At 39.3% G+C, this 21,021-nt stretch overlaps 1 protein-coding gene across 1 annotated transcript in view; it reads right to left on the minus strand.

Annotated features, from left to right (window-relative positions):
- Positions 1-17,731: 17,731 nt before the first annotated feature.
- The window catches only part of LOC124873398 (ephrin type-B receptor 3-like), a 68,719-nt gene continuing 65,429 nt past the window's right edge, over positions 17,732-21,021 (minus strand). The window contains exon 16 of the mRNA XM_047374031.1: positions 17,732-19,437. Within this exon, the coding sequence (XP_047229987.1) occupies positions 19,329-19,437 (109 nt within the window). The 3' untranslated portion in view covers positions 17,732-19,328. The remainder of the gene's footprint in view (positions 19,438-21,021) is intronic.

The raw sequence follows: 21,021 nt of genomic DNA on the forward strand, positions 1-21,021 counted from the left end.
AATCAATTCCATTCCCCTTTACGAGAAAAATCATTATTATTGTATTTAAGGTGAATCATCTGTACTCTTGTATACAGGAATATGCTTGTGAACGTGTGTAATGTGTGGGTGTGTTTAAGAGAGAAAGAGAATGCTGTTTGCAAGAATGTTCTCTGGTAGAGGAAATGCAGTCTGACAATAATCAACAGTCCAGTAAATGGGAGTATGTCCTGAGTAAAAAAGTCAGCACAAGCAGTAACCAGGGTCACATTATCTCAACTACACATGGCAGTCCGTTGAGAATGAGAAAATTAAGCATTTAGCCAGAATTAGCAGCTAAAACCAGTTTAAAAAGTTGGAAAATTAAGAGTTAGAAAGATATTTTTTGATTTCCTTTTTCAGTAATCCAGCAATTTAAAAACTGAGGCTCCACAGATGTTTGTGGATGTCATTGTTAAATGATGGACTGAGGTGCTCTTGTTGATTAATCTACATTGTCTCTTTCAAATATACCATACATGAGGTTCCCTTAACCTTAAAACAATTTTTCTTTTGTGGGTTTACAGAAATTTGTGCATATCCTAAAACCAAATTAAGCTGTAAAAACTTTACAATCTTTCAGATCAGCGACTATTACAGTAAGCATAGTTAATTTTTTAGACTTATGTTTTATCTGAGAATTCACAAAGTGTTTGTGGAGGCCCCTTATGCTTTGGAAAGCACAATCAAGGATTTAGTTCTCCTGGTTTGATTCTAATAAAGATGAATGTGCTGTAATTGAAAGACAACAACTGGCTACATCATGATATGTTCAAGGCAATGTGGCACCATAAGGCAAAGGTTTTAACCAGAGTAAAATGAAATTTGATAAACACATTTTCAGGATTAATGTATTTTTTTCATTTCCAACAACACATTTAAAAAGGCAAGGGTAATGATATAATTGAGATTAAAATACACCAGGTTGTATGACATAACAAATAAAGCAAATGTTTTCTTATTTTTACAACTTTTAGTTAGTTGACAACTAAAAGTTGTGAAACAGTAATTTGTATTTGTTTTCATAAAAGTAATATGGAAGGTGTATGATTTTTCATCTCGATGTTATTCAAAGTTGCGTGCCAAGAGAGGTGAGGCTTACTGGATGATGACGTACCTAAACATATCTCACAATTGACTGCCGTGCCCCTCAGCCCATATGAGAGTTTTTGTCATTTCACACGGGGGCCATTTCAGCATACGTGGTAGAAGGTGTGTTTGTACTGTTGTTGTCAAGCATGTCTGGGTTTTCTTTCCTTTTTAAACCTACCACTAATTCTCTTTTCAGCTCCCATCAGGCAAGGAGAGCATTTGGATGTCAATGCAGCTAAACCACCTCTTCTGAAGTAGCGTGCTCTTTGCAGCCAAGTGTGAAAGTATAAAAGCAAATACTGAAAATACAGCCAGAGGAATTAACCATATACATGCACACCAGTCACCAGTTGCATCTAGCTGCAACCAGGTAAAAGCATAAAAATCACAAACCGTCATTCAGGAAAAATTATTAAACAAATCCTAAATATTTCTAAATATTATATTTTGCATCTAAGGCTTTTTTGGTATTGACTGATCTAAAACTGTAAGAAACTTTGGAGGTTTGCATCTTTTCTTGTAAATTTCAGGAAATTCACTCTATCTGGATTAAGAAAATGCATTAAGGTTTAAACTCCTGTGCACTCCTGTCATAGTCACAGAAGCATCACTGTACTAGATAGTACTGCTTCATGAATTAGCACATTCTAATCTTAATCAAGGGCTGCGTTTATTGGCTGCTTTTGAGGTGTGGAACATACTTTTTTATTTCACATCTTCCTGTTAGGATTGTGTTCTGTTTCCAATCTACGCACCTGTCCTGGATTCTATGGAAGCAAATCATTACCATATTGCAAAGTACTGCCCAGAACTCAAAAATTGAAAAGCATTCAGAGCGGCGGGCGCAGCAGAGTGACTTCAGCAGCTGCTCTTCCTCAGCTCCCTGCTGACCGAGCTACCCAGCTTGTTCGGTAGGGGGCGCTGTGCACGTCTGCATTGTATTACATTGCAAACATGCCGAGAAATTGATTGAATTGCAGCAGGGCCAAGCTCAATTTGTGGCAGTGGCAGGCAGAACTGGCAGTTCCGGAACTGCCACAGCCTGCCACAGGGTGGCAGGGGATTCCGCGAGGATTCCAGAAGGTGCCACACCGGCCGTAAAAGCTTGCCAATGCGGTTGCCGCTGTTTTTGTGGAAGCTAATGCTGATTATCGGCAAATGGGTTGTCATGGTTGTTATAGCCTGTTACCTTTAAATAATGATTTCATTATTGATTATTATTTAATAAACAGCTTTAGACCCATAACATAAGGTGATTGTATTTACATGACATGGAAAATAAATAGCACTATGTGTATGTGTGACGTGTTGAAAGGATGACGAAGATTTATTGCACAAACAGCGGGTTTATTATAGAGCATGAGCTGAATTGTCACTCACAGAAAATTATAAATAAATGCTTGAAAACACACTGGATGTCCCAGGCCAGAAGGCTGCCACGAGGATGCCAAAGACTGCCACCGGAAATGCCAGTTCTCTCTGCCACTGCCACAAATTGAGCTCGGCCCTGGTGCAATTCAATCAATTTCTCAGCACGTTTGCAATGTAATGCGATGCAGACGTGCACAGCGCCCCCTACCGAACAAGCTGGGCAGCTTGGTCAGCAGGGAGCTGAGGAAGAGCGGGTGCAGACGTCACTCTGCTGCACCCGCCGCTCGGAATGCTTTTTCGTTTTTGAGTTCTGGGCAGTACTTTGCGGGCAGACCACGAAAACGAAAAAGCAATGTCTGCTTTGTTTTCTTTTTGATTATGGCATAAAATGTGCAGTCATGAAGAAGAAAATGCAAATGCAAATAGGATGGATTACTAATTTTATTTATGGGTCAAATAATTCAGCCACATTCTTAAAATGAAAAAGTATTTCTGGAAATGCTTTTTAATTTTCAAATTTTACATTTCAAATTGAATTTTGGTATCTATTTCGTGGGGTACATTTTGAAAAATAAATCTCAAATGTCTTTTTCATTTTAATTAAGTGAAAGAATGAGCAGTCTTGAAGAAGAAAATTAAAATGCAAATAGGATTATTGATAACTAATTTCATTTATGCAGCCAACAATGCAGCCAACAATGCAGCCAACTTCTTCCTATTCCCTTCCAGGACGAACCCACTGCTTTTTGCATTCACTGTAAATAAACATCATTTAACTTTTCATCTTGTCTCTGTGTCATTGTTCTGTTTTTGCCTGAACTTGGGTACTCCTCTAGTTAAACCGCAACACTTCCATGTGGTTAATATGATGGCGCTAACGATCTAGACTATAATGGGATGCAATTGCCAAGAATAACTATGCCTGTATCGAAAGCCTTTATTGTTCTTTATTGGACACTATTTACACTCTCATTGTGCACTTGGCTAAATTAGGCTTGATGCAAACCCTTGTTAATGAGCTATAAGTGGGCACTGTGTGTTTAGTATAGTCTCCATACAGCTATTAAACACAGCACTTGCTGTTGTGTGATGACAACAGCTATCCTTAATGTCTGATTAGTTTATTTTTATTTAACATCTGCCTAGATTAGCAGCAACGGCTTTTGTTTACTAGCAGTCACTGTTTTTTTTTTTGTTTTTTTTCTTTTTATAACCACCCTAATTGGAAAAAGGGAGAGAATTTCACCCAAAATGCATTGCGATCTGGCCTTTTTGTGACCCCCAACAGTCATGATGTTAGGGTGGGGTAATACTAATTTTTATCCAATCAGATTCATGTTTTGAGACTGAGTTGCTGTGATTGGCAGTGAGATTGAAATGCAACTGGAGTAGCGTCCAATGAAACAGTAAAGTAGGTTTATGTAGCCAGGCTTAAAGAGTGAATTTAGTCAATGCCCCACTTTTACAATCCTTCTTGTTTTACTGGACAAAAAACACTTTACTAAGACAACACTTTTTTTACCGTCTGCCTTTCTTGTGTATCAACTCCATGGGATCTGCGTTGTTTAAAGGTTAATGGTGGTCCAGAGGGTTTAAGCAGACTTCGTAATGAGCTGACACTTGGTCCCTCAGAAAACCACCTACATAGCCCTCAAAACTACACAGCTGCAGGAATGTTAGCATATTATCTGACACCCCCTATTGTCACACCTTTGTCTGGCTGCCACCTTATATTAGTCTCCTTAACATTTGCCTTGTTAAAGTGCATTAGCAGGGTCAAGGAGAAGGACTGAATATTTGACGTTAGACAAGAACAGATTTGTGTGAACAAGAAATTAATTAGCCACTTTGTCTTTTTTTCTTCTTGTTCTCTTCTTTGAACAGATATGTTAAGCAGTAAGTGTAATATGTATTGTGAGTGGTAAAAAAAAAAACACTGACACTAAACTGAAGCAAACCTTTTTATTCTTTCATTTAAAATGGCTTTAGCAATAACAACTTTTTCTTGATGCCTCAATTTTTGTGCTGTAATTATTCCTACCTCCTGCTGGCTGTGTTAAGCTGTTGGATGTGTATTTGAGTTTTCTTTGAAACTGCCGAAATAGTTTGCTTGCAGATCTTTCATAAGAAACAGCCTATCAACAAGCTAAATTTAGTTAAATTTCCCTTTGGGATTAAGTATTTTTTAATTTAATTTTAATTGAATTGAACTTCAACTGTACTCATGTCACCCGCAAAATGATGTGTCTGTATACAAAAGTAAAAAACATGTAACAGTAAGATAATATTAGAGTTTGTATGGATCCCATGTGTTTGTATGTGTGTCTGACAACGTCGGGGGATGCTGCTTATAAGACGAGGGCTGGTGTTCTGGGGTCTCTCTCCTGGACAGTCTGAGGTGCAACCTGCCTGAGTTAGATTGACCTAAACATGATGTCCCAGAGATTATGTATTGGACTTTGGTAAGGTGAACACGGAGGCCAGTCAATGGTATCAATTCCTTCATCCTCCAGGAACACCCAGCATACTCTTCACACATGAGGTTGGGCATTATCATGCACCACAAGTCAGTGAAGAGTCTAACAATGAGTCTAAGGATGTCATCCTAATTAGGTCAGACTGCCATTGTTTTTCTTTTACAGGTATGTGCGTCCCTCCGCTGATATGCCTGCCCAGACCAACACCGACTCACAACCAAGCTGATCAAGCTAAACAATATTGCAGGCAGCATAATGTTCACTGCAGCTTCTCAAGACCCTTTAATGTTTGTCACATGAGCTCAGGGTGAACCTGCTCTTAACTGGGAAAAGAACAGGGTGCAAGTGCCGAACCCTGCAAATACCAGTTGAGCTCCATGGTGCTGGGCAGTGAGCACAGGACCTACTAGAGTTGGGCCCTCAGCCACCCCCCCCCCCCCCCCCCCTCCCTTATTAACATTGTAGTCCCCTATAGTGCACTTGTTCATCTCATTGCCACCAAAACAGCTGACACTGTTGTGTGTATACATACAGGTCCTTCTCAAAATATTAGCATATTGTGATAAGGTTCATTGTTTTCCATAATGTAGTGATGAAAATTTAACATTCATATATTTTAGATTCATTGCACACTAACTGAAATATTTCAGGTCTTTTATTGTCTTAATACGGATGATTTTGGCATACAGCTCATGAAAACCCAAAACTCCTATCTCACAAAATTAGCATATTTCATCCGACCAATAAAAGAAAAGTGTTTTTAATACAAAAAACGTCAACCTTCAAATAATAATGTACAGTTATGCACTCAATACTTGGTTGGGAATCCTTTGGCAGAAATGACTGCTTCAATGCGGCGTGGCATGGAGGCAATCAGCCTGTGGCACTGCTGAGGTCTTATGGAGGCCCAGGATGCTTCGATAGTGGCCTTTAGCTCATCCAGAGTGTTGGGTCTTGAGTCTCTCAACATTCTCTTCACAATATCCCACAGATTCTCTATGGGGTTCAGGTCAGGAGAGTTGGCAGGCCAATTGAGCACAGTAATACCATGGTCAGTAAACCATTTACCAGTGGTTTTGGCACTGTGAGCAGGTGCCAGGTCGTGCTGAAAAATGAAATCTTCATCTCCATAAAGCTTTTCAGCAGATGGAAGCATGAAGTGCTCCAAAATCTCCTGATAGCTAGCTGCATTGACCCTGCCCTTGATAAAACACAGTGGACCAACACCAGCAGCTGACACGGCACCCCAGACCATCACTGACTGTGGGTACTTGACACTGGACTTCTGGCATTTTGGCATTTCCTTCTCCCCAGTCTTCCTCCAGACTCTGGCACCTTGATTTCCGAATGACATGCAGAATTTGCTTTCATCCGAAAAAAGTACTTTGGACCACTGAGCAACAGTCCAGTGCTGCTTCTCTGTAGCCCAGGTCAGGTGCTTCTGCCGCTGTTTCTGGTTCAAAAGTGGCTTGACCTGGGGAATGCGGCACCTGTAGCCCATTTCCTGCACACGCCTGTGCACGGTGGCTGTGGATGTTTCTACTCCAGACTCAGTCCACTGCTTCCGCAGGTCCCCCAAGGTCTGGAATCGGTCCTTCTCCACAATCTTCCTCAGGGTCGGTCACCTCTTCTCGTTGTGCAGCGTTTTCTGCCACACTTTTTCCTTCCCACAGACTTCCCACTGAGGTGCCTTGATACAGCACTCTGGGAACAGCCTATTCGTTCAGAAATGTCTTTCTGTGTCTTACCCTCTTGGTTGAGGGTGTCAATAGTGGCCTTCTGGACAGCAGTCAGGTCGGCAGTCTTACCCATGATTGGGGTTTTGAGTGATGAACCAGGCTGGGAGTTTTAAAGGCCTCAGGAATCTTTTGCAGGTGTTTAGAGTTAACTCGTTGATTCAGATGATTAGGTTCATAGCTCGTTTAGAGACCCTTTTAATGATATGCTAATTTTGTGAGATAGGAATTTTGGGTTTTCATGAGCTGTATGCCAAAATCATCCGTATTAAGACAATAAAAGACCTGAAATATTTCAGTTAGTTAATGATCAATGTACAAGTTAGGTTTGCTATTTGTATCTTGGGGGTACGGGTATGAATAGTGCATACATCTGTGAGGCAAATCAACGCAAAGAAGTACTGAATTCAAATGCATCCCACAATTTTATTTTACAGTCATGCAGTACTTTGTTTTGGTTTATCACAGAAATTCCCAATGAAACATATTGTTTGATTATTAGGGATTGCTAGGTAAAATGCCATATTCTGATGAGGCATCTTTGAAAAAATATAGTATTTCTCATGCTGTTAATGAATTATTTTCAACAATGTATTAAACTTTTGGGCTATATTTTTCTAAACTCTTTTTTTTTTTAAACACACAATTAACACTTTGTTGAGTGTTTGATGAAGCGAATGGTCCCTATTGCTCAGGTTTCTTACTGAAACGTTTATGTATGTTGTTTTCACCATTCCCAGAGATAAGACAGAGACTGGAAATGTGCTCTTTTCTATTCAGTCTTCTTTTTTACACAGCTCTCTCAACCTTCCTCAAACATGTCGGAGTGTTTTTCCCTCAATAAATCAAGGACAGTTGGGAGGACGAGGTGTGATTGCTTTCACACGCAGGAAGTAATCACACCGTACCTGTCACAGCTCTGATTAAGACTGATAAATATCGACGAGGAGTTAATGAGATGTCAGGCTGGAACAAGGCCGTTCCCTTCATGCCTACCGATGACATGAAAAAAAAATGACCTTGACTTGGCAATGTCGTGACCGTCTTTCATAAGTACAAAGCAAGAGCGATTAATTATGTTTGGCTGGTGTGCATAATTGTCAGCGATGCAACTTGAATATTCACATCCAAGAAAGAGTGGCCGGCAGATGTTTGTTAAGCTGTTATTGTGTAAACTGAAATTTCTTTTTTTTTTAAATTCTTATTCACCAGACTGATGTACTTTGATAAAGATTCAACATTGGCAGAAGATAAAAAGCATGGCAATGCATTAATTCACTAGAGATCACGTATGTATGCTGTATGTGTGAGATAAATTTCTATAACTAGCAGCCCCATGTAAATAAGGCTTTGTGTTATGCATAGTGGTACTAGTATTACACAGTGTTTACTGTAAATTAGGCCTCTATCTTATTAACTTCAGCTGTGAGAACAGTCTATCTCTCCTTGCTGACATTTTACTATGCTTGTTCAATGGCCTTCCTGCACCTGAAGGCTGCCATATTTTCAAATGAGACAGATCCCCACTGACTGCCCAGGCTTTGACAATGAACCCTAGGTCCCTCGGCACAGCCCTGTTTAATATTGTTTCCCTGGCAGACATGCTTAACCCGTCAGACAGAAAGTCCATGCAGCTGCACTGAAATACCCAACAATAGGATACTTGTTTTGATGCAAATAAAACACATGCCCCCCTGTTTGGGGTAGGGGGCAATGAGAGTTTGTCACCAAAGGCTTTCAGATGTTTATTTTCTTTGGGGCAATGGTGGCGACAGTAGTAGAGGTTTGTCCTGTTGGCGATTAACGGGCTCGGTGGCTGCCTGTGTATGGCAGCCTCACTTCTGTCAGTCTGCCCAAGGGGAGATGTGGCTACAATGTAGCTTACCACTGTCCGTGTATGAATGGGTGAATAAATAATTAGTGTAACACGCTTTGGGGTCTCTCGGGACTTGGTAAAGCGCTATACAAGTGCAGGCCATTTATCATTTGTATGGAACTATCATTTACGCATATAGGTAAATTTCAATATTTAATGAAGAGAAACAGATCTTCTCTATATGAATTATTTATATAATTAAAAAAATTAGTACTGTGTATTTTGCACATACCACGTTTTATTTTTTTATATTCCAAGAGTAAGCTACTTATTGTCACGATTCACGGCTGTTTGTGTTTTGTGCTGACATAGTTAGTGTTTAGATCCATTTTGTGCCCATGAGTCTCCTTTTCCCTCAGTTACTCTGCATTCCGCTGATTGCATCATGTAGCTCATTATTCCTCTGCTGTATTTCAGTTCCTGGTTTCTATTTCCTCTTTGCTGGATTCTTGTGTTGCTGTCTCCCTGGTTCTTGTGTTTCCCTCAAGTATTGTAAGTCTTCAGTCTGATTATTAAAATCTATAACTTCATCATGTGGGGCCCCCAACAACAAGGATCAACAGTTTTTTTTTTTTTTTTTAAAGGCACTTACCTGGAAGTAACAGCACTGTCACAGCTTATATTAAATGCCAAAAGTTTTTATAAGAGAATGTTGTTAAGTGTGGCACTGTTATTTCAGCCGAATAACTTCCATATTACTATGTGGAGTTCTGTTGGTTGAGGCTGCTGAGTGTATCAGCCTGTCTTAGGAGCTGCCACTTATAGGTCATCTCTAGGTCTGTCAAGAATGGAGTAAACCTTTGGATTTTGGATCAAATTGAGAATTGTGCAACAACATCAAAATGGTATATACATGTGGTTTTTCAGGTCTAGTACAGAATCATCCAGTTCATAATCATCTGATCCACCAAATCACCTGAGGAGGATTGATACAGCCGGCAGGCAAAATCAGCAAACATTCCTGTGGTAACACGGACATTGCTCAGGCGTATAGTTTTTGTAATTTCTACAAACTCACTATGAAGTAACGTCTATCTGCTGTATGTAAAGGACTATCCCCTCAACTTCAAAAATGTTGAACTATTATTTACCTAACATTGAAACAATTGTGAAGAAAGTCTGGACTTAGTTGAACCAATACAGTAAATCTAATTAGCAGAGTGATTCCAGGATAACACAATGGCAACAACACTTGTAATTAATACCACTGCAGTGTTTTCAAATTTTTTTTAGTTTTCACATCTGCTGCTGTTTTTTAAGTATTTCATTTATTTCACATGCCTTTTTATTGAAGGGAGAAAACAAATGCACTGATTAACACACACACAAAGATACCTATATTTCTATATTTCTTTGTTAGGAGGATTTGCCAATTAGCGAGTTGTGAGGCTAAAGTGGTAATTAGGCTTTCCAGTTGGTTGGTGTCTGTGTACAGCTTGCTTGAGACAGGTCTCAAGCTAAATGCCTCACTATTTGTCCAGCAATTATATCAGGTCCCCATGTCACTGTACAGACGTGACCAATTAGCTGTTCTGAGCCAAAGTAAATCAGAGGAATTATGGCAGAGGAGATGAGACAAGATGAAAAGTAGTGAAGGAATGGGTGTGTGGGTGTTATTGGGGAACTCATGGGGAGAGAAAACAGACTAAGGGGACTAAGACTGAATGAAAGCAGCCCGGCTTTGAAAATCAGGAGTCAGCAAGGATGTTGTAAGAAAGCGGATTTCTTTTTTTACTGCTGTGTGATCGTGTTTTCATTGATCCTACTCCTGACCGACATGTGGTTAAGGCATGTGAATGCATGACAATATTTATGCTAATGCTGCCTCACAGACCAAGAGGGGATAAGAAATTCATCTTTATTGACTTCTTAATAATTTTATTTTGCGTTAAATGACATATTTTGATGAAATGGGCCTGCAGATAATCAATATTCTCCAGCTTGGAGTAATGTGACACTATGTCAATAGCTGGAGGAAAGTATACAGTCTTCCAGTTCATTTTGGCATTGGTCCAGATTTACCTCAAACTGACAGATTCTACTACACATTGATCACTAAAGAAGTAGTTACTGACTGAGTTAGCCTAAACAAATTAAAACCTATATTAAGCTCTCTGTGTCCATATCAGGATGTTTACAGTTATGCATAATATTATTTTTTTATATGGGATTTGTAAGACATTTTTGCCAAGGCAGTGCCATAATAAACATATAAATATTAATTATGAGAACAAATTACGAAAAGACTACTGCCACATAAAACAACACCGGATCTTATAGTTATCCTATCCAAAGATAATATTTTAAAACAAGGTTTTACCATGGCGCTAACATTTATTCTGCCAGCTGTGATGCAAAGAATACACTTATGTATAATATTTTGAAGTATATTTTCTTTACAGTTACCAGCCAGAGAACAGACTAAAGGCTCCATGTTTATTTGAAGAGAGTAAATAAAAAGAGAGGAGCTACGGGGTAAGACAAAAACTGGATATGATATCTGAACATTACTGGTTCAGGGATATCATCACTGTCAACACAGGAGCTCCACAAGGGTGAATGCTCATAATGTGTGCTGCATTGTTTTCGTGCTCATGCTGATTTGGTCCCTCATAGCTCCTACACTCTTGTTAAGTCTGTAGATAAGACAGAGGGAAAACAGTCTATACGGAAAAGTATAAAGTCTTAGATGTTGCACATCAATAAGGCAAATATTGATGATAAGTTTCAGCAAGAAACACTGCAAGACCCTAAACATTTGCAGGACCCTCTTGGAGAAGATGAGGAGTAGGAAGAACCTAGTTGTCCATATCTCTGACCAGACCTGTTCCAACAATATCCAAACTCAGACCAAGATGCCAAAACATAGTCTGTACTTCCTGACTGAACTGTGGATATTTTGGGTCTTTGAGCGATGCCAAGGGTTTTCTATTCTGATGTTGTGTAAAGCACACTGTTAGGACCCACAGCCATGGATTGCAACTTTAAAATTCGGTACAAACATTTCTGGAACTTTCAAAATAAGGTGCATTTAACCTATTTCTGGCACAGCCAAGCAAACTGTAACAGCGGACTTCCCATGATGCGACTGCCTGTATAAAACCCCCACTTCTCCCACAAGTTGCTCTCTTCCATGACGGTGACGACCGTGACAGGGGAGGCACAGCGCACTAATGTCTCTTTGCTGGCAAACAAACATAACTCTTCAACTCGATCCAAGGGTGTCATAAGATCACGCGATCATATGCACAAGTTCAGTACGAATGAATCACTGTATGTGTATCCGGTATTCATTCAAGAACGAGAATAATTAAGGCACAAGCATTGCCTGATTTTCTCCCTGAGGCCTGCAGAAGCAAACTGTGTTCCAGAGAATTCCCTGCAGAGACGATGTCTCCACGAAGCCGAGTGGAGCAGTTTCCCGGTCTCAAGGAGGACAACAAAGACCGCATCACCGTGGTAATGTGCAGCTTGGTCAGTCCGACAACGAGCCGCCCCCCACCCTAACAGCTTCAGAGGTTAGCTGAAATTAACCTTCGTTCAAAGTAGACGTTTCTTCAAACTTTGTCATCGCCCGAACAACTCCTCCTCAGCACGGTTCATGAGGTTAGGTTTGGGCAGAGTGACAGCGTGAAAGATTTAGGATGAAATGATCTGAACATTTTTTTATTTCATGAAGTTTGGTTTTGTTTGTGTTGAACTCAGCTATCTTGGTGCTAGCAGGCTATCTGCTCACCACATGCTCAGTTTTGTGTTCTGTGTTTGTGTGTTTTTAAGGTTAAGACAAACTTTATTTAAAGGGTGATTTTAAACACACAAGATCGGCCATAACGCGCCATCCACGCTTATGCATTTTAACCCTTTTATTAACAGTATTTAAAGGTGTGTGTTTGATTCTGGTGCTAAGCTATCAGGTAAGAACACGTATTGTGAATGGTTGTTTAAAGGTATGCCAATTATTGCCTAAGTTAGTTCCAAGACTAACTCAACTTCATTTCCAGATTCTTCAAGCTAATCCTTGGTTCTCAAACATAAACATTGCATGGTAATGTTGCATCACTTTTTCGGTCATGGTTTCAACCATCTTTAATCAACTTGTTTATATTGTACAAAGCACATTAATCTTGCTTATTATTTAATTCTGCTTGGTAGTTAGTTGAATTGTTTTAGCATAGTAAAGAGTTTGTTGATTGAAATATGTTTGACTTTGAGTTGACTTATTTTTGTTAATAAATTCTTGTATTTTAAGAAATTGTGTGAATTCATTCCATGTGTGTGCAGAGTTTATGCTGTTCAATAATGTCAAAGCTTTGCTCACTCTTTTCGATTGTGTCCTAATGCCACCGCCTTACTGGGCTGGTATTTACAGGACAACCCTTAACAAACCGAAATATTATTTGATAAAATATTAACGTATTAATATTAAATAATATATTCAGATTCATAGTCACAACAACACTGAGCATTACATCCTGGTTTAGTAAAAAGCTGTATTTGGGAGTCAGAAGGTCTACCTAAGCTAAACTGAGGATTGGGAGGCTACTGAAGGTCAGCTGTCAAATTCTTGAAAGACATTCACATGAAACTATGTTTTGCCAGAGCTACACGATTTGTCAAGGATTAGTACCACCCCAACAACAGCCCGTTTCAACTGCTGAAAACAGGCAACAGGTATAGAACCATTTTGGCCAACAATCAGCGCCTTTGGAAAATAACTTTTGTCCTTAAACTACAGGACTTTGTAATGAATCACATACCACTGTACAACCATTTAGGGTATCTGAACAGACTGTAATTTTCTGCACACATCCAGCATAACCTTGGGAATAAGGTTCATTATGTAATGTATCCCTAAATTATAATTCTGTAGTTTTTTTCTGCTTGTTTGCTTTAAATGTGAACTATCTCAGTTAGTCTTGAGTCCCTCTTACTGTCTCTCTGCAGAGCCTGCATTTAAGCTCCATGGAGCAGCCCCAGGGGGTGGCTTCAAACTTTCCCAAACTTCACTCTGGGAGCAGTTTTCAAATGTAGTCGGTTTTGCAAATGTAGTCTTCATGCAGACAAGATTCCCTACCTGAACAAAATGTTTTGTGGATACTCTCAAACCTGGCTTCATGTGGATGTGGCCTAAGAGGAGCTTGCCGCTCGTCATTCGAGGCCTAAGTGTCAACCTATCTGGTACCTGTGATTATTTCCAGAGTTGTTAAACTCTTTGTCGGTTCCATTTGCTTTATGGCACTTCCTATCTTTCTCAAGGTTACCTTCCAGGTTCTTATCTGGAGTTTCTACTCAGTGAGACTTCCTGGATTCTTTCTCAAAACCTTCTAAAGCCACAACCTTTCGGACTACCATTTCCCATGACCAGCAACCTTCAGCTCCCCCTTTCTGGAACATCTTAGCCTCAACCCTCCCATGCTTAACTCAACCTCACTCAGTATTTCCGCTCATAGACCTATTCACCACATAGACCAACATCCCCTAAACTCTATTTATTCCTCCCTGGCTTACATCATCAACCTCGGACCTGTAAGAACAGATCACAAACGCTCATCTCCTGTTTTGTTCCACTCATCTATCAGACCTTCCCCTCGCAGTGAACTAACCTACCTGTGTTAAAGGAACCTCAAGACACTGCATCACCATCTTCATTGTATTCCAATTAATCTGTTAAACTTTGAAAATTGTCTCCTGAGAGTTTCTTGCATGTGTGTCAGAAGTTTGCCTCAAAAAAATAACATTTTATTCCCTTTAGAGAGAGGATTGTCTCAATTCCAGCCAGAAACAAATTTATTGGTTCAATGAAAATAAGTACATCTAACTCTGCCAGGGTCATGAATATTTTTTGGCTTAACTCTGTATAGAGAGGATCAGCATACAATTCACTCTTGTACTTGTATAACTGCGTATGTGACAAGATATCTTGAGTGTTTTCAAGTTTAGCACATTTAGCAAGTATTTGATCAGTTTTTTTATGATATTTTGTTTTGTATATTTTTTGCAGTGCTTTTAGCATTTACTTTTATTTTTCCAAAGTAGGCAGACAGGAAGTGTCTGGCTACTCCCAGGTATAAGTCTCTGGGGTCAGGATTCAAACCTGGGATGGCTGCATCGAGGACTAAGGCGTCCGTATAGGGGTTGTATGTTCTACTGCCGCGCCACACGGTGCCGCTTCCCATAATTGTACTTTTTTAAAATTTGTATTGAGTATTTTGTCCTTTGTCTTTGTAAAAGTGAAAGCTAGCAAGCTTAATTTGATATTTGAATCAAACATATGAATTGTGATTATGGTGGAACGATTATTTATTTTCATATTGGCAGCTGCAGCAGAGACCTAAAGCAGCATTAAAAGAGGTTAAGTCTGGATTATTGCTTTTGTTTGTAGCTAAAGACAGGTTATATAAAGCACATTTTGAAAATCAGCCACTTTGAATGACCTCAGGTTTTTCCACAGCAGGGGCAACACTGCAGCTGAAATCCTTCTGGAACAGAAACAGAACCAACATCGCAAAGCTTTTGATGAAAAATGAGCAATTCCGTATGAAAAAGTGCAGTTAGTTTTTGGGATTTCAAATGCATACCTAAAACGTTTTTCTAGCTGATTGTTGGCTATATTAAAGTTAAAAATGAAATTTTAATAAGTACTGAATGGCTAGTTCTGGTAATAATCATAAAAGGAAGAGAATGAAAACATATGTGGTGAGATTGAATGTGTTTGTCTTGGGCAATTACTTGACTGCGGAGCATGAGTGTGATTATAAACTGGCACGGTACCTAAAGAACAGAGAACACTTTCCATGTGGAGGAATTATCAATGCAAAGACCAACAAAGAACCAGATGGGAGATAGGGTCACATTTCTTAAATAATTTAATTGCAAAAAAGGGTCTTTTAAAAATATTTCTACAAGAATGCATCTTCTTTTAGTAATTTGTTGTGTATGTCTGCACCATTAAATACATCTCAATGCTTTTCAAAGAAGACGTAACAATTGCATTTCATTCTTCCAGCCCCACTGTTCCTATTTTACTAATCATGTACAGTACTCTCTGACAAATGTTGCTTATTATTAGAAAAAACTAAAAAGTAATATAAAAGTGACCAAAAGACAACAGGCCTGTGGACATGTTAGAGCACAAAAAAAAAAATTCACTGTGTATATTTATTTAAAACAGACATGTATGGAAACAAAACTAGAGAGTGCTCAGTGTGTGGAGGGTGAGAGTTCTTAGTAGGGAGTGTAATCTGCCATGTTCTGCAGTATATGTGAAACAGAGAAGATAAAGTGAGGAATGTTTGGATGATTAGATTCTTATTGGCACACAAAATGATAACCATAACTGACAGTCTATACTCTGGTGGTCAAACTGTTTTTCCTATAAAATAGCATTGGTTTTATTCCACACACACACACACACATACACCCATAAATGTAACAGTCCATCTTAAATTCAGTCACATGCAGCATGATGGATGAACACAAAAGCCAGCAAATATGTTTTTTTTTTCCTTTTTGTGCACAGTAAACGCATAAAATTTGCACAACTGAACAAAAAAATAAACTACAGATTAATAGTTAGCAGTTAAAATGCGTTAATCTTTTAAATAGGTGAAAATGCTGCAACTTGAGCACATCACTCATGGCCAGTTTGACTCTAGTGAACACAGCTCCAGACCTCAAAGCATCATGTGCACTTCATCAATAGTTTACAAAGGCTCCAGGCTGCCACTTCTTTTGAACATGTATGTATGCCATCTGATTGTGTTTAGCCCCTTTATCCCGCCCACTTTTCTGTATTTCAGTGCCCATCAACAGCATTTGATTTGGAGTCACATGTAAATTATAGTGGCAGAGGAGCTATGCCTGGAGAAGAAGAAGAAAGTGATATTGGGAATTCATGGCAATGCTCAAATTCTATTTGCCATCACTATGAAAACATGTACTATATCAGTCTTTTTCAATAAGGTGAGTTCTGCCAAAATATTTGAAAAATCTGAATGTATTGTTTTGATGACGACAAATTAAAAGTTCTTTACTACACTGTGTTAGTACAAAAATGTTAAACTGCTATTAACTGTTACAGGTTAGGAAGCTCTTCATAATTTTACATTGGTAAAATGATCTGCTCATGGTAAAAAATGGATCATTACAAAGTAGGGAACATATGTTGTTTTGCATGTTACCTTTCTTAAAAGAACTTGAAAAACCTACTGCAGTGCCAAAAACATTGCAATATCATGAGGATATGTATTCACATGTTGCACTGATCAACTCCAATTCAAACAATATGGCGGCTATCTTACAGATCACAGCAGAGATACGGCCCCACTCCCTGATCTACCGGGCCCAAACACCCTAATGTGAGAAGCACATATAGCATGGCCTCAGAGATGCAGCTGCTGTGAGTTAAGATGAAGCTTGCTCCAGATTTTGGCTGGCCTGTATTCCTCATACTGTTGATCCTGCTCTGTGCTAATCATGCAGAACCCAGAGCTTGAGACAGGGTGATTGCAGGTCAGACAGGAAATGAATGAGAGATAATGATAGGTATGCCTGCCCTGTGTCTGCAAATGCCTGTGTGCTGCACATGCATATCCCTGCAACGCCTGATTGGCTGCTGCATTAATCGAGCTGACAGAAAAAGACCAATAGGTTTCTCCCGCCAGACAGCAGTGGATTCTCTAATGAGGATCCTGTTAGATGGAGCAGAAACCAGAAGTCCTGTAATAGACTCCCCCCCCCCCGCGTCAAGTCTGAACAAAATAACACAAAGTTGAAGCGATTAGTTTGATGCAACACTATTCCTTGGACTGTTCCCTTACAAACCTCTTGACAGGCTTAAGTAAAATGGGTTGGACAACAGTTCAGTGGTTCATGGGAGATAAAAATTATGTGCCTAGAAGACAATTAGAAACAGCCCAGTGCTTCACAAATGCTCTTTATGTAGAGAATGAAAATGGGGCTGGGGAGGCTGAATATCAGGTTTATGCAGCACACATAAACTCGTACACACCTACATAGTCAACACTGAGATAATGTATACAGAAAAAAAAGGCAGCACGTTATTACCAGCAATTGAACATGAGCAGTGTTCGTTTCTTTCTCTCTCTTGACATCCATTACGAGCTGATGATTTCACTCTGAGACAAACACTTTACAACAACTCTTTCTTTAGTCATTTATCTTACTTTTGTTACAAAACCTGTACAGGCTGTTTAGAACAACAACAAAAATACAAAATCCAATATATAGGCAATTACTTTGTTTATTAATCATCAATTCATCAGATGACTTCTCTTGGAGTTTCATTTCTCTCTCTGATTGTTTTACTTTCCCCAAACAGCCTGGTCCATCCTTATTTTGATGAGGGATCATGGGTTGGTGGGTAAGGTACAAATAAATACACAGGGCAGGATGTCAAGAAACATAGAGAAAAAAAAAAGATTATTTCTAAATCCAGATAATAGTAAGTAGAAATAAAAGCATCAGTCATGATTGTGTGTGGGTGGGATGTGTGTGTGTGTGTGTGATCAATGTCCATTTTGGGGATCCAATAAAGAAAGGTGAATGTTTAACAGCTGTCCACAGAGTATAGCGTAATTATTTTAGATATAGTGTCTGCTTATTACAGTTCAGTTCATGCGTTAATTCATGATGTCAAATTGCGGAAGCTGTATTGTACAGTATATTTGTATGCAACCAGGTGCACTCTAGCACGTCCAAACACTCGTTAATCATACATACATACACACATGTGCGCACACACACAAGTAGACACTCACATTGAAAAAAATGCACACAAAAGGCCAGGAAATCTTTCAAACAGTGTTGCCACAGTCCTTTTTCCCCTTGTCACATAAAGTGTCCAGAAGACAGGGTACTGGTTGGACTGGCCACGGTTCTCTCAAAAATGCATATGAGAGAAAAAAAAAAAAACTTCTTATGGAAACAGAACATTTGCGAACAGAGGAAATTATTTCATGTGTAAAAAAAACATAGTTGATTAGTAGGTGTCATCAAGGAGAGGAACAATCCTATGCCACTTCAGGTCGTAGTGAAGAGGGTGCCTGGTGACCCAACAGTCGTAGCAGGTGTCCAAAAACCGTGTCTCCCTTCCTTTGACATCTGTCATTCTCTTAATCTTTGACTGCAGCACGTTTAAAGTTTCCTTCACAACTCCATGTCTCTCCAAGCTACTGCCCTTTTAGGTAACACACCTTCAATATGAAGATGGAGAATAACACACATGCACAGTAAAACAGCTTCTATTGGGGAAATTCCTCTGCCTCCTGTGGTCTGGCACAGATATGTCCTATCACCTTGATTACCTTTGCGCAAGGGAAGTTCATCCTTTACCATGTCTTATTACGCTCTGAAGGTCAAGAAAATAGGGTCTTGCATGAGGATCAGACCATGACTAAGGCCAACTTGACAAATAAACATGCATGCAAACATCAACCCGTTCTAGAGTTGGTGAGGCACACATGGGAATTGGGGAAAGGTCCTCATCTTTCAAAAACATACCAATTCTTGATGGAAGAAAGAAACAATGCAAAGAACAAAAGAGTGGGCACAGGAAATGTAAGTGGTATTGAATTAAAGAAAAAAATATTCTTAGGCACTGCAAGCCAGTTTCATAGTGTCTAGTTGGCAGAGATGGGTCAGGCAGCTAGGGTTTTCCTGTGGCCCTCTCTGGCACAGTTTCTCCCCTTTTCTTGTCTGGCTGTCCTTTGACTGCATCCGTCTTGTGTGTCCTGCTGCTCACACCTGGACAGGAAGTGTTTGGTTCATCTGTAGTCTCATGTCCTGAATGCTACCAAGAATTTTCTTCTGATGACCAGCCAACGTCACCCCTATCCGCAGCAGGTCCCTGTGGAGAAATAATTAATAAATGAGAACAGGTGTCTGTGTCATAAAAAAGGAGGACAAACATCAAACCAGCCAAAGATAAAGGGGTAGTTTCACTTTCAATCAAAAGTGAACACTAACTGAACCAGGTGGGATCAGGCACCTGGGCAATCACCCATAAAACGGCTTCCGGAGTGCATGTTAGCAAAACGGATGGAAAGAGTGGCAGTCTTAATGAAACAAGCCTCTGTTACCCAGAAGGTGGGCGAGAGGAAGAGTCAAAGGCCATAACTATGGTTAATGATTGAAGAACAAACTCAACTACTGTTTGGCAGCTGGCAAACTTCACATTGTTTACACCAGCCCATAATTTAACTCAAGGTAGGGAAAAATTAAGAATTGCGGACACTAGTTCTTTTCATTATTTCTTTGTGATTTTGGAAGGTCTATTAAAATTTTTTCTTAAATCAGCGATTGCTTTGTCGCTACTTTCAGTCAAGAACCTGGCTATTTTCATGGGAATTTGCTTTGTTTGTAAAGCTACTTAACTGTGGCCTGTCAACCACTTAGGCATTAAAATACACCTCAAACAAAGGGATAAATTGAAGATGTGTCAAAATGTAACTGAGTACCACTTAAACATAGGCTGGTTATTAAGGGCCAAAAGGTTATAAAAAGTTACTGTTTCCAAATTACTAAAATTGTTTGCCATTCCGTTCCTACGAATTAATGTCCTTGCAACAGGATGCCAGAAGAAGTGCTGGAGTGACAGCAAGTTTTGTCTAGTTTTGTGATGCATAAAGTAATGTAGCACTGCTCATGCCAAATGTGTTGCTGATTACTGCTGGCCAACTGGCTGATAGAAGCCTGGTACACTTTTTCTTTATTTACTACCAAATTGGGCTGCTTGGAAATAATTCTGGGTTAAAAAAACATGGACAGCCATGCCATGGAAACTAAAGGAGCACCACCCATCAATCTAATTAAGGTGATACTGCTTTAAAACTATAGTTTAATCTTATTATACTAATAAACACAGTGTTAGCTTATTTTAGATTTGATAATAGTTGCTGTTCTGTTTAAATATAGCACTGAGGGGCATTGCATGCTGTGGTGGTAGAGCGGTACCCCATATACAGAGACTACAGTCGTCGATGCAGCAGCCCTAGGTTCAATTCCTGACCTTGGGACCTTTGCTGCATGTCTCCCCCCCTTCTCTCTCTTCCAATTTCTTGTCTGGTAACTGTCAATAATGGCCAATAGTGGCAAAAAATGTTTTACAAAACCATTAGATGCTGCATAACATTTTTGTTTAAAATGTTTGAGTAAAAACATTTTATTTTTACTGAGGATTATCATATCATGGGAATCTTATGCCGGCCCAATTGTAAATTGGACATTTAGACATTTTCAGCGGTCCATCATAAAAGTACTATAAGTTTGTATTTCTATATTTTAACTTGTGAAAATTACTAAATCTAAAACAATTTTGAAAGACTAAACTGTTTTTTTTAGAACAAATAAGCTAAGTGAAAAATTGCAATAGCAGAGGGTGTACTGAAGGATATGCATTTTTTGGATATTTGCTATACTGTAGCTAAGCTCA

This window comes from Girardinichthys multiradiatus, chromosome 9 (assembly GCF_021462225.1).
Source record: "Girardinichthys multiradiatus isolate DD_20200921_A chromosome 9, DD_fGirMul_XY1, whole genome shotgun sequence".
In the NCBI taxonomy this organism is placed as follows: Eukaryota; Metazoa; Chordata; class Actinopteri; order Cyprinodontiformes; family Goodeidae; genus Girardinichthys; species Girardinichthys multiradiatus.